Source organism: Sporothrix schenckii (assembly GCF_000961545.1).
Source record: "Sporothrix schenckii 1099-18 chromosome Unknown Cont45, whole genome shotgun sequence".
NCBI lineage: Eukaryota > Fungi > Ascomycota > Sordariomycetes > Ophiostomatales > Ophiostomataceae > Sporothrix > Sporothrix schenckii.
Window position 1 is genome coordinate 32,165 of NW_015971146.1, and position 13,925 is coordinate 46,089.

Below are 13,925 nucleotides of genomic sequence, written 5' to 3' on the forward strand. Positions count from 1 at the left end.
GTTCAATATCGAGTGTGTGCTCGGCCGCCCTCTATTATCTTGCCTAGAGACCTTCACCGACATATGCTACCTCTACCACATCTGCGCTTGCTGCATTATGAACTAAATAAACTAACGCACGGCATGATTCTTAGTGACTTGCCGGTATTGTTTCCGTATCCACGGATATACCCAGGTAAATTTATTTCTTTTGTCTTCGCCGCGTGCACATTTGCTGCACCGATATACTGACCATGACGTGGCAGAGCAATATGCGTGAGCAATCGTGAACCTTAATTTCCTACTCTGGCCATTCGCCGTCTACTTTGCACCCGGTTGTGACTTGGGCTAACGCAGGGTGTACACTGATATGAAGCTACATGTGTGACCTCAAGAGTATAATGACACTTTCTCTATGTGACATCTCCTTAAAAGACATGCACTTTTCTAACTACATTACACAGAGACTCTTGATGCGGGTGGTAACTGCGTGTTGGAAATGCCATCTGGCACCGGAAAGACCGTGTCTCTGCTGTCGCTCATTGTTGCATACCAGCAGTATTATCCAACACAACGAAAGCTTATTTATTGCTCCCGTCAGTTTCCATGTGCCCATTGACGAACATCCTTTGGGGAGTTATGGTGGTTACGGTTTGTTGGCTGACGCGCCCCGCCATATACAGGCACTATGTCCGAGATCGAGAAAGCCCTCGTTGAGCTCAAAGCATTGATGAAATACCGAGCGCAGGTGCTTGGTAGTGAAGAAGAATTTCGAGGACTCGGGCTGACCAGTCGCAAGAACCTTTGCCTTCACCCATCCGTGAAGCGCGAAAAAAGCGGCGCAGTTGTTGATGCGCGATGCCGCAGCCTCACTGCTGGTTTTGTCAGGGAAAAAAAGGAACGCGGTGACGACGTCGATGTCTGCATTTACCACGACGTACGTTTTGTTTACCACGGCTTTCCTTGTAGCCTTCGATATTTATAAGCACTTCAATACTAACTGAACCGTTTAGAATCTCGACAAACTTGAACCTCACAACTTGATTCCCAACGGCGTTTGGACGCTTGATGGTCTTCTGCGTTATGGTAAAGAACACAAGCAGTGCCCGTATTTTACGTCTCGTCGTATGGTGAGTTATCCAATTATCCTGTAGCCATGTTATACAGCCAATCCTCTAACGCATGCAGATGCAATTTTGCAACGTTATCATTTACTCGTACCACTACCTACTCGATCCTAAAATCGCAGAGAGGGTCTCGAAAGAGCTCTCGAAAGACTGCATTGTGGTTTTTGACGAAGCCCACAACATTGACAATGTTTGCATTGAATCCCTAAGCACCGACATTACGGAGGATTCCCTTCGCAAGGCTACAAGAGGGGCACAGAACCTGGAACGGAGAATAAATGAGATGCGTGAAACGGACCAAAAGCAGTTGGAAAATGAGTATCAAAAACTAGTTCAGGGGTTGAGAGAAGCAGACGAGGCACGCCAAGAAGACGCTTTTATGACAAATCCAAGTAAGTACACGCAACTTCAAACAAGAAGGTGATATCAGGCGACGACGAGCGTCTTTTCTAACTTTGTTGACCTTAAAGCACTACCCGAAGATCTCCTTACCGAAGCTGTTCCTGGCAACATCCGACGGGCCGAACATTTTGTCGCTTTCCTCAAAAGGTTTATTGAATACCTGAAGGCAAGTACACGACCTGTATTTCAGCGCTCAGGTTTGCTGAAGATGTGAAGGTTTTTGATGTATCCGCAGTAGGAAATCTAAATGTTTCATGAGGCTGACGTGGGTTGCTAAAATAGACGCGAATGAAGGTGCGGCAAGTCATTTCGGAGACACCACCGTCATTCCTTGCCCATTTGAAGGAATACACTTTCATCGAAAAGAAACCGTTGCGCTTTTGTGCGGAGCGACTGGCGTCTCTTGTCCGCACGCTGGAACTCACGAACATCGAGGATTACCAGCCTTTGCGAGAGGTGGCAACCTTTGCAACCCTAGTTGCGACATATGAAAAGGGCTTCTTGCTTATCCTCGAGCCTTTTGAATCGGATACGGCGGAAGTCCCCAACCCTGTACTCCACTTCACATGTTTAGACGCCGCGATTGCTATCAAACCTGTCTTCGAACGTTTCAGCAGCGTCATCATAACGTCCGGGACAATCTCTCCGCTGGAGATGTACCCGAAGATGCTTGACTTTACAACGGTTGTACAAGAGTCGTATAGTATGACTCTCGCCCGGCGTTCTTTCTTGCCTATGATTGTCACCAGAGGAAGTGACCAGGCATCGATGTCCACTAGTTTCCAAGTCAGAAACGAGCCAAGCGTCGTGCGAAATTATGGCAACCTTCTAACCGAGTTTGCCAAGATAACTCCGGACGGTATGGTAGTTTTTTTCCCCTCATACCTATACATGGAGTCAATCATCAGCATGTGGCAAGGCATGGGTATCTTGGACGAGGTTTGGAAGTACAAACTTATCCTGGTCGAGACTCCTGATGCACAGGAGACTTCACTGGCTCTGGAGACGTATCGAACAGCATGCTGCAACGGGAGGGGCGCTGTGTTACTTTGCGTCGCCCGTGGCAAGGTGTCCGAAGGGATCGATTTTGACCACCAATATGGCCGAACTGTGCTATCTATCGGTGTTCCGTTCCAGTATACCGAGTCGCGAATCCTCAAGGCGCGGCTTGAGTTTTTGCGCGAAACATACCGCATTCGTGAAAACGACTTTCTTTCCTTTGACGCTATGCGGCATGCAGCGCAATGTCTGGGCCGTGTCCTGCGTGGGAAGGACGATTATGGGATCATGGTTCTCGCTGACAGGCGGTACCAAAAGAAACGGAACCAGCTTCCGAAGTGGATCAACCAGGCTCTGTTGGAAGCTGATGCCAACCTCAGTACTGACATGGCTGTCAGCAACGCTAAGAAATTTTTGCGGGATATGGCGCAGCCTTTCCACGCGAAAGACCAAGAGGGTATTAGTACATGGAGTCCCGCAGATCTAAAGAAACACCAAGAGAAGGCCGATTTTGATCGTATAACGGAGCTCCAGGAGCAGGTTAGCGGAGCGGGAATGGCACGTTATCTTGGTTCAGGCAGCACACAAGCAGACAGAGACGTCTATGAAGACGAGGATATGACCGCGGTCATGATGGAATTGGATGGCGCATGAGGTATCGAGGTATTGTAAAAATGGTTCAATGAGCTCATCGGGTGGCCTCGTATACAGGACTATAGCTATTTATGAATATGACACTCGAGAGATTGTATACACATAAGTTGTTTACTATTGATTCATATTTTCTTAGACTTGGACTATTTACGCCTGGCCGACGGTTGGAACGGCCTCTGAAAGGACTTGACAGCACGCATTGTTGGCATCGTATGATCTGTACCTGGGCGGCGGCCAATTTCGACACAGAGCATCCGGATGAGATCTTGGTTAGTCCAGTAACTCGTGTGGGCGCTAAGCATATTCAGGTATTGGATTTCGAGGGGGCCGCCGCCGGATTGAAGGAAGTAGTCGACTTGCCCATTGTCGTTGAGAAGATAAGCTTTGTGCTCGGCAATCTCTTCCCGAGTAAAATCATGAACTTCAAGTTCAACCTGGGACGGGAGCCGTACGATGGCTGGAAGAGCAGTGGTAGAGAGAGAGTTATCTACCTGATGAGGAGTTGTAGGCATTCCCGGGAAAACACCCCTAAGAGACTGGCTGATAGAGGCGAAAAGACTTACGGACGCCGAAGGTACATACGCTGTTTTGAGACCGGATGCATAGGCTGAGTCGATGGTCCCGTTAAGTAGATATGCAATAGGATCTTCCTTTGCGAGTACGTTATATATGTTGTCAACGGCGAGGCAGCCAAATGTGCCAGCCTCCCCAAAAACACGGCGGTCAATGTTGTTACGGGTAACCATGCCTGGCTTTTGTCGACCGCGGCGTGGAACGAGTGCGCCGCGCTCCAACAGTAGGAAAAAGGCGGCGGGACTTCCAAGGAGGAAGAGATTCGTAGTGTCGAATTCAAAAAAGTTTGATACGGCTGGTGTAGGAATAGGTTCAACGCGAGGTATTTTCGTCGGTTGCTTGGATAGCACCTCGACGGCCATTGCACTCCCGAGAGAGTGGCCTATGAGATGTACTCGGCCTGTTTGAGAAAAGCCCGGATTGTTTTGGCACCAAAGGCGATAGACGCGGTTGGCTTCGCGCACCAGTGAAGTGATCATCTTCGGCTTGTGATTCGACATGTAGAAGGGTATGTCAAACATAACGTCTGATATCATACTCCGGACGGCTGGAATGCTAGTTTGCTCAATATCCTTGAGTTCGAAGCCACTTGTAGTAGCGTGCCCTTCCTCGCCTCGGGGTTCTGAGAACCCACCGTCTTCGAACGACAGCGTGTGCCGCCAGTTGACTGGCAAAACCATGATGCCACTGTGACCGTCGCGGAGAACCGACTGTACAACGGGGGTTTTAAGCTCCGCACTCACCGCCCGCCGTAATCCGTTAACGGCATGCGTAAAGTGAAAGCTTTCCACCCTCTCTGCTAGCTTTTGCCCAACGCCGTGTATGACCAGTACGAGGTCAGAAACTTGACAGCCTAACTTCTCGGCTCTGCAGCCCGGACAGTCTTCAACACCTTCTTGATGACCGTGAACATTCCCTGCAATAGCGGCCGAGTCGAAACTGGGCGCAGCCGGAAAACTTTTGGCCACAAGGCCACGTGGTGACTGATTGTGGATACGATTCCAAGCATCTCTATCAAAGCCTCTGACAATAGGAATCCCGACCGTCGCTCCCTTGCAAATTTTTGCAACAGGCTGCCGGCGGTAGTAGGCCGAGGGTCTCAGGCTTGGCTTTAGGAGGAAAGCCTGTGTGCCATCCTTGAATATCGCATCGTAATTTGCAAAGCACTTTTCGCCGGAGGCGGATGGTGAAGCACAATTGCCTGAGTCACCTGCAGTTGTCCGATCGGAATATGAAGCAGGAGGAGATCCCACGGTGCCCACAGCTGCTGCGGTGCCTTGAAAGCAGTGAGAGGCGCAAAACGGATCACTCGATATCTTGGGCACTGGGTGGGCTCGACCTGTCCTTGTTCTGGTTTTATCCTGCGTAGAAGATGGCCACAATGGCTGGGACACTTTCTCCTCGCCGATAGGGCCAATGTCGACCGCACAGCGTAACTCTATTTTCCATGTTTCCGTCCATGGTCGCAGTTCCCTGAACAGCGATTCCAGCTGGTTGGATACATCGGCTTCAAGCGGCATCATTGTATCTCTATAAAACCAAGTGGCCCTTTGGACGGCACTTATATCATGCACCGGGGACCAATAAATTGGTTTCATTTGAAGGGCAGGCAAGTCGACTGTGTATAAGCGCGAGATACCAACAGCAACTTCAAAGGATTTCCTCATGCGATCTAGCGACAACGAAGAAGACTGTATCTCGCGTCTCAAGGTCTCCGTTTCCTCCCAGTTAACACCGGGCCCATGTACAGATTGACACTGTTGATGAAGGGGCGACGAAGAGTACGGGTGATGCATTTCAGTATCGCCGCCGGCAGTTTCTAGTGCACTTTCTGGGTCCATGCGTTCAACTTCGTTTACACGAAACGGTGGAGAAGGAGATGCTGAGCTTCGTACGAATTCGCTTGGTATACCCGGTCGCAAAAATGGTTTCCCAGAAATGCCATCATCCGGGATAGGTAGTCTGGACAGAGGAGCAATGGGGCTAGGTAGTGCAGGTAGGTGCGAAACGGCCTCGTCAGGACCGTCAGTTGTGCCCCTTCTTGTAGGCAAAGTGACCTGGTCGCGAAGGAGAAAAGGGTCAAGAGCCGGACTTGTTGTCTCTTGTGATGAAGGTCGCCGTGTTCGTGGTACGGAAGAGTTTGACTCTATAGGTGGAGCCGCTGCAAGATGCATAGAAGACGACGCTGTCGAAGTATTGGTGTTGCTGAGGTCATTCTTGGTACGGTTGAGGGCCACCATGACGCTCCTCGTCACGGCGTCAACACCCAGCTCAGCACGGCGCTGAACAGCGAGTGGGCAAAACAGGGTTCGTAACTCTCCTCTGGCGTCGACAAGCAGGTCTTCGCAACAAACTGGAATGGAAGTTGCCGCTCCCTGCACGGTGATTCTAACCGTTGTGGCGGCATCGTGCCCGGTACCTCTATCCTGCAAGTGCTTTAAGCGGTGCCTTGCCGTTAGATTGCGCACGACAATATCTAATGTGTCTTCGTTTGACTGTATGACTGGTGGGCTAGGGTTGTGACGAAGCCGTGCTGAAAGATGATTTTCCCTGGCGTCTTCGGAGAAAAGTTGCAACCACGCTCTTTCAAGCCGGTTGCTATCTGCTTGGGAGAAAGGTCGTAGAGGCCGTTTCGGGGATGTGGAATCATTGGAAGGGATCAATATTGGGTCATCGATGGGTACTGTGGACGAATAAAAAAATTGTGCATTGCTCGGCGGGATACCATTAAGCCATGAATCGGTTTGTGGTTGAGGTATTGGCGCAAGGTGGCATCCGGGCCCGAGATTGTGCATGCAGGGAGAAGAGCTCACAGGCTGGACGGGCCGTACGGTGTTCGGTAGCGCGGACATTTGATTGAAGAGTACTCAACAGCAAAAGAACTCTTCTGAAGAGGAAGATGCCGTGACGATGACGGAGTTGCAGGCGCAGTTGCTAGGTACACCGTTGATGAGAGCTCCTTGGGATTGTGGCTACTGGGTAAATGTTAACAAGACGCCCTGAACCAGCGACACAAATCGGAGGATACTAGAAGGAATGGGCATCTGAAAATTAAACGAGGCGATGACACTAGCGTAAAGATGAAGGTAACGGGGATGTAGTGGACTGGCAAGTGTGACGAGATCGAGCAAGGATGAAGACTTAGAAAGCCTACTGTCGCTCATGGCTTGCTGACGATGACGTTTTTTGTTTCTTAGCTAACGACAAGCCTGTCCAAAATCTGGAGCCGCTTGGCGTAGTGTGATTGGCTGACCACGAATACAGCTGCGACAGAATATCCAATAATACCACAAGAGACAAAAGATTACATGGAACTTTAGTGCACAGAGTCAACACGCCGCTGTGGGTTTTGATAAAGGGTACAGAAATCACTAATTATGTATTATAGTACGAAGAATTCGTACACCAATTATACCGGGGATGCGGATATAATTTGAGAATTGCATCGGGTCCCGGGATGGAATCTTGCCATGCGTTTGCCAATCAATGCTGGTTGTAGCTGACGTTATCCGCGTGTACTAGAATCCGAAACTGTCAAGGAGCGAGTTTGGGTCTGGCTCTTCAAATACACTCGGCGCCATCTTCGGTGCCCCGTCGCTATTGAGGTCTGCCGGCAGTTGCTCTGCTATATGCGACAAAGGCAGGTCGGCAACGACCAACGAGCTCCGACGGCGAAGCATTTGAAGGGGGCGTACGTCGTTCTGTACCATCGAGGAAGACGGTCCGGCGAGGAGGAACTCCCAGTTGCGCACCAAGTCAACTCCCAGCAAGTCGCAGCCCATGCGACCGTATAGGCGTGCGCTGTGTAAAACGAGCTCCCATTCCGCCCTCGGCGTCACCTTGGAAACACCCCGTAGCGTTTGTAAAGTTTTTTGCCGCAATTGGCCATAAAGGACAACAAGCGCAGGATCGTCCGTGAGAAACAACTTGGACTTGATATCGGGAGAGCATGGTGTTTCGATGAGCGTATAAACGGGAGTCTGTAAGGCGCATCACATAAGTCAGCAATTTTGATATGAGTATAAGTGCGTGCAAAAGGCGCAGCCACTTCGATAACAATACCGGCTGTGAGACTCACAATCAGGGCACGAACGGACATGTCTTTCCGGCGGAGCATCCAAAATGCCCACGATGCGAGCCACCGATTTCCTTCTTGTGCAGCCACATTAAGGACCACTTCTTCCAGGAATCGCATCAGAACGGGACCCTGATCGCCCTCATAGACGCGGGCAATGCTGACAGCTAGCTGTAGATCCTGGAGTTGGTTAAAGCAGACATTCATTGCGTCTTGGAGCCGATCTGCGAGAAGGAAGAAGGCCGCGGCGTATTCTAGAAGGTACAGGTATTAGCATAAAGTAAGAGGAAAATATAGCAAAAAACCAAAACGTGGAGAAGCGCACCGAATCGTCTCTTGCTCATCAAGGCATAGGCGTTTTTCAAAGCTGTGGTCTTCCACTTTCGCTCCTCAAAATTATTCGAGAGAAGCCGTTGTGTAGCCCCCTGTTCCCGGTTCCACGAAGCCATTCGCCAGAGGCCCTGCAACACCGCCTTCTTCTTGAGCGCTAGATAAAACAAACTGCAGTCGACTGGGTTCTTCAGCTCGCTTTTCGCGTATTCGTTGCGAGCAATGACCTCGAACTGTGTTTTCTATGGCACAATTGGTTAGCAGCGAGAAGCTTCAGGAAATGGATGATAGACAAGAGATGTAAACAGGACTCTCTCACCACCGCAGAATTATCTGTTAGCCACATAAACATGCCGCTCTCCCGCGCATGCTCCCATACTAAAGACCCGTGATGTTGCCGAGATACGAAGTCGACAAGAATATCCTGGCTCGTTGAGTGGAACGCCCAGCAGAATTCTCTCCAACCGATGTGGATTTCATTTGTGCGTCCTTTACGGAGAGCGTGCTGCCGGAAAAACAGCATATATCGAGCTCCGTTTCCGTCCATAGACCGGCGTTGCTTTTCCAATAAGCCGGCGCACTCTACTATATCCATGAGTTGAATCTGCTCATGACCAGATAATTGGGGAAGGGGAAAAGTCGTGAGTTTTTCACTGATTGCTTGCGCGACACTTTCTGTGAAGACATCACTATCATCGTCAATAGACAGGTCACGCGTGATGAGAGATGCCTTGGAGTTCTTCTCCTTTTCACGGGACATTGTTTTCTGCAGTCGCTTTTGTTAGTCATCTATCGATAAAGAGAGGAGAAGGTATTTGATGCGATAAAACAACCCGGGGGTATACACACCTGTCCGCCTTTGTAAAACTGTTCGAGTTCTATCCCAAGGTAGTCATCGACCGCATCGCCTTGCACAGAAAGCTTGAGGACGTTGTGCAGAGACATTAGGATTTGCTGCACAAGTTCGTTTTTACCAGCCAGCATGCACTGGCTCAAGAACTGGGGATGAAAAACAGGAAGCGGCCCATTAAGCCTTTGGACAACATCGAAGAGGTCGTTGCGTGTTCGAGATTGTGGAAGACGGAGGCCAGCGACAAGGGCATTGGGGATACTGTACATTCTATCATGTACAAGAAGTTGATTTCCAGCTCCAATGACAAAATCACCGTCGCCAAGCCAGGTAGAATCGCCTATAGGGTGTGGCGTTTGTCCGCGTATATCAATCACTCGGACAACTGCCCATGCAGGGCCCTTGTTTAGATAGTCGTACCGTAGTTGTGATAAGAGGAGAACACGGTGTGGAAACCCAACAGCCAGAATAGATTGCGAGTCCGGTGTTGATGTCCAGTCCAGATCTTGTACGGTATCGTGACTTTCGAAGCTGCTCTCATATTCAAGCTGGGCTCCCTGAATATCCCAGATCGTGACAACAGAGCGGCGATCATTGACCAACGCTGCCTTCTTTCGCGTGCTACCACTCACAAGAGATGGGCTACGGATGCCCGTCTCCATCGACGACGTCGACAACCACTCAACTCTTTTACTGCTGTGGTTGAGACGGGCAGTCCAGAACTCGATCCGACCTGTTTCTGTGTATGAGATGGCAACATCGCGAGCAAACACGTCCAGGAAACCAGATATGATAGGATTTGCGCCAGCAGGGTCGACTGGCAGCATGTATGCCAATTTCCCAGCATCCCCCAGGTCAAACCTGCAATACTCGCTGACGGAAGAGAGGTTTTGCCCTTTTACCTCAACATTTTGCTGGTGTGGTGGGATCTCAGTGGTAGGTTTCGGAAGAACAACTTCCCAAACGACACCGTGGTTCTCGGAGGTCACTGTAGCAATATGGGCAACTGAGCCATCTTGTGCCCTCTCACGTGGCAGAACCAGTAGGCAAAGGGGCTTTCCCGAGATAGTGTAATCACAATGGCCCAAGAGCGTTGGGACACCGCTGCGGCAGTCCCAGACGGCTAAACTGGAATCGAAGAGAAACACAACAAACCGGCCTTTCCGCAGGACACAGATTCTGCGTATTGGCTTTTCTTCCATAAGCACAGCATTCGGTGACAGTGGAGTGCCTTTGTTGCCGTGAGTATGGCTCCACACCGTGCCTTCACCGTTGTGTGTTCTTGAAACAACAGCGCCCCCACTAAAGTTGCGAACCATTTTGCGAATAGGCCCCGAGTGTCCGGACCAAGTGCTCTTGTGCCACAATCGTGGACCTGAAGATGTCTCGTTAAAGACAAGGGCCACATTTGCCTCATAGATGTCGATCGTTCCTGTGAAGTAATGTAGAAGAAGATGGAGATGGCCCTTTGAGTTGTCACAAAAGGTGTAAATCTCGACATGATTGGTGTGCAATGTTGGTGGTGATCCGAGACTATGAGAGAAGTCAAGATCAGGCGAAGTTAGGTGGGTGATAGTATAAGTGTCGTTTGTTTTCGGAGACTTTGAGTCAGGGTTTTCTAGGGATATCGCAGCTAATGCGCCCCGAGCATCGAGAACAATACAGACTTCGGAACTTCGGTTGGCTATGTCGACAAGGTGCTGGAGGGCACCCGTGTTTTTCTCACTGGTCTCATCGCGCTCTTGGACTGCTCTTTCTGTAGCAGCAGACAGATCTCGTCCCGGAATGATGAAGGCCCACTGAACCTCGCCAGCGAAAGCACTGTTGTCAAGCGCAGCGAAATGTAGCGATGCGGCCAAATCTACTTCACCCCTAAGAAATAGCTGCTGTTGCGTCGTACTGTGTACATCGGCTTTGGTCCAGATGCGCAGAATATTGTCAACGCAAAATGTGTACAGGACATGGTCAATGGTATGACCAACATGGTAGGGCGCACGCCATTGCAAGTTGGTAACTGGCTCTGGGTGCCGAAGGTAAAAAAAGTCGAACCCTACATTGTCCGAGCCAAAGTTTAGGCGCCTCCAGACTTTAATAAGACGATCTGTATAGCCAACACAGGCAATGTATGATGAGTCGTACGAAAAGCAGACTCGCTGAACGACGTTTCCAAGTGGCTTGCGCCATAAGCAAACAGGGGACGGCCCGGTATGATAAAGTGCCAGCGTACGATGTCCAACAATCAGTTCCCTTGAAGCCCCCCACGATAGAACCATTGGAAAGCGGTCGATTTTTGCACTGTCTCTGTGGCTGCTGTCCAATGGTCGGATACTGGGAACGAAGGTACACTGCAGAACCCACTGGCGGTAGAAGATCCATGTTAGCTCAAGTCATTTCCAACACCCAAGACCGGGAACTGGAAGAAGTGGACGCAGGAAGGTGTTCATACCCGAAGAGGTTCCTCTGGCACGCCTGCAGGCTGATATACACGAACAGTTGTGTCGGTGCATGTGGCAATCCGGCCTGAGGTTTCGTCAAAGGCCACGGCTTCGAGGGGGGTGACATCATCGTCGTAAATAGTCTGCTGTAGAGTGTTATGGTCGCTAAGAATTGCCACTGCGTTTCCTGTGATATATACCTATGCCACACGTGAGTTAAACCGAGAGGCTCTTGAATGTGACAGGAAGTAATCCCTCTGGACCGGAAGGGGCTGTGGGAAAACTAACTATGACCCGCTGGGAACGCCATAAGCCGCTTGCGAGAGCTTGGAGTCGGGGCTCTGGCTTACCCGGAAGAACAGCCTTCATTGTTCCCGGGAAAAGTGCGGTACGGGCATTCTGTCTGTCGGAGGGTAGATGGTGCAGAACGTTCGAACTCTTGCGAGAGGAGACCTCTGGAACAACGGCAGAGGTTGGTAGCACATGAAGCTTCCAGACGGCACACAGCACTGTGCTGGTTTTAATAGAGGTTGGATGTTGTAAGGAAGCTAGACGACAGCTATCGATCAATCGCCGGAGTGTTGGGCGGTACAGTGGCAGATACGGTCGGTTTGGTAGGTTGGAAGTCAACGGAGCTGAAGACAGGTAATCGTGGCACGAGGGAATAATACCGAAATATTACTACATAATACGCAGCTCGACACGAGGGCGGAAACCCAAACGCTCTAAAAGCATGTCATTGGTGGACAGTGTTCTCCATATGAGGTAGTGTGGGGCACCCCCGACTCGTTCATATTCAGTCTGTAACTACGGCATAGAATACCCTATTTTATAAGGACACTTTTTTAACGTATTTCCAGTTCTGGTATGTCACCAGCCCGTCGAAATATGAGCCACGACACACAGCGTATGGGGTTACACAACTTACGGAGAAATTGGAGTGGAGAGCAACCAGCTAATTAGCGACTTGCCTGAACCGCGATAAGCCGGCGCCGCTTGCCTGGCAAAACATGTACGACAAATGGAGCGGCATAGTACCATAGGATAACAGAGCACTGGACAGAGCACTGGACAAAGCGAGTTGCTTCGCATTGCGATACAGAAAATTGTGTTTTCACTCGACATGATGAAACTAAACAAATCTTACATGGTGCAGCGACTCTTGCCGGCCGATGGGAAACAAATAGGCCGCAATGTCAAGCCTCCTTCTGAGTAATGCCGGCGGCCGCCCCGTTGTCATCATACTTTGCTTCTGCAGAGAGTCAGCTCACTGCCTCTCGGGAAGGGTGCGGCAGTGCGAATCGACATTCCGGGGTCATATGCGACAGTAGGAACTCACTAAAAAATGTGTACGATAGCGTTACCGTTTCTATGCCCTTCATGTTCAGGTCGTTTAGCATGTCAGGGTCAAGGTAGAAAAACACGGGCATATCCACCGTCTCGCCCGCGCTTAAACGCTGTTCTTCGAAACAAAAGCATTGTATCTTGCTAAAGTACGGTGCCACCTGGGCCGGTGTGACGCTGTATGTGGCAACACCAATGATGTCTTTGTCACTTTTGTTGGTTGCCGTGTAAAACGCCAGAGCCGTCTCACCCGGCAGCACGCGTACTTCGCGCTGCTGTGGGACGAATTTCCAAGGGAGGATGTCTGAGACGGAGGCATTGAATGTCACCCGCATGCGCTTGGCATTTGTAACTGGTTGGAGACGGTTTGCAAGATCACCATTTCCATCACCTCCGATAGCCCCGTGTCCAGGTGCACGAACTGGCTGACCGCCCCAGCCCGTGGTTTGGCATATCTTTCGACGCAAAAGTGTTAGCATGTGAGAGACTGCGCACGTGGTTGATATGGGGGATAGATTCACCATCTTGTACATGGGTACAGAGCCGTATGACAATGCCACGGTTCCAAGAATAACGCTCACGGCGTAGTACCTAGATATGTCGGCCGTCAGAACGCTTGTTGACACGCAATTTGCACCGGGGGCCCGGATGGTAGAAGGCCTTGACGGAAGTAGGAGGAGTGCCCAGGATATCCTACATGGTCGTCCTGTTCCGTATCTTGTAGACCGCCCGCACGCGGTCCATGTTCGGGGGGGCACTATTGCTTCTGGGAGTTTGGCGCTGGGCATGATCTTGAATGTTTGCGGTGGCGAACGGCCGACGGTTGGATGGCAAAAAACAACTGTATCTCCAGCACCGTAAGCAATGCTGGGGTGCAGTCCACCGCGATGGCCGCACGGCCCGAAATACAATCTCCATTGTGTTTTGTGCAGATGAGCAAAGTCTTGCAGCTCCGGTTGTCCTTGCTACGAGTGGTGTCAGATGGGGATTGCGCTTTGGTGCGTGCGTTCGGAGCAATACAGCGTCAAAATTTATGCACATCGAGCGATATTTCTTTTTTGTAACAATAGTCCGTATGCATGTTCGACTACAGGGCAGTACGGGGTTTTCGGACAGCTGCAGCCAACGGAGTATTACTCCGGATTAGTTGCCCTGGC

General features: G+C 50.5%; 5 protein-coding genes across 5 annotated transcripts; 2 read left to right on the forward strand and 3 right to left on the reverse strand.

Moving 5' to 3' along the window:
• Positions 1–667: 667 nt before the first annotated feature.
• On the forward strand, positions 668–1,722 carry SPSK_00301 (uncharacterized protein; the record flags this gene model as incomplete). The annotated part of the gene is made up of 4 exons (XM_016727275.1): positions 668–916; positions 993–1,109; positions 1,168–1,498; positions 1,577–1,722. The coding sequence occupies 4 exons, from the start codon at positions 668–670 to the stop codon at positions 1,720–1,722; spliced, it is 843 nt and encodes a 280-aa protein (XP_016586562.1).
• Positions 1,723–1,796: 74 nt separating this feature from the next.
• SPSK_00280 (DNA excision repair protein ERCC-2) lies at positions 1,797–3,161 on the forward strand (the record flags this gene model as incomplete). The annotated part of the gene is made up of 1 exon (XM_016727254.1): positions 1,797–3,161. One exon carries the CDS (start codon positions 1,797–1,799, stop codon positions 3,159–3,161), a length of 1,365 nt encoding a protein of 454 aa, XP_016586563.1.
• A 143-nt stretch (positions 3,162–3,304) lies between these two features.
• Positions 3,305–6,586, reverse strand: SPSK_00218 (DDHD domain protein; the record flags this gene model as incomplete). The annotated part of the gene is made up of 1 exon (XM_016727196.1): positions 3,305–6,586. One exon carries the CDS (start codon positions 6,584–6,586, stop codon positions 3,305–3,307), a length of 3,282 nt encoding a protein of 1,093 aa, XP_016586564.1.
• Positions 6,587–7,252: 666 nt separating this feature from the next.
• On the reverse strand, positions 7,253–11,793 carry SPSK_00199 (uncharacterized protein; the record flags this gene model as incomplete). Its single annotated transcript, XM_016727177.1, has 7 exons — positions 7,253–7,714; positions 7,813–8,063; positions 8,135–8,381; positions 8,459–8,905; positions 8,989–11,346; positions 11,436–11,570; positions 11,713–11,793. 7 exons carry the CDS (start codon positions 11,791–11,793, stop codon positions 7,253–7,255), a joined length of 3,981 nt encoding a protein of 1,326 aa, XP_016586565.1.
• Positions 11,794–12,620: 827 nt separating this feature from the next.
• On the reverse strand, positions 12,621–13,512 carry SPSK_00314 (cytochrome c oxidase assembly protein subunit 11; the record flags this gene model as incomplete). Its single annotated transcript, XM_016727288.1, has 4 exons — positions 12,621–12,676; positions 12,764–13,223; positions 13,290–13,428; positions 13,466–13,512. 4 exons carry the CDS (start codon positions 13,510–13,512, stop codon positions 12,621–12,623), a joined length of 702 nt encoding a protein of 233 aa, XP_016586566.1.
• Positions 13,513–13,925: the final 413 nt, after the last annotated feature.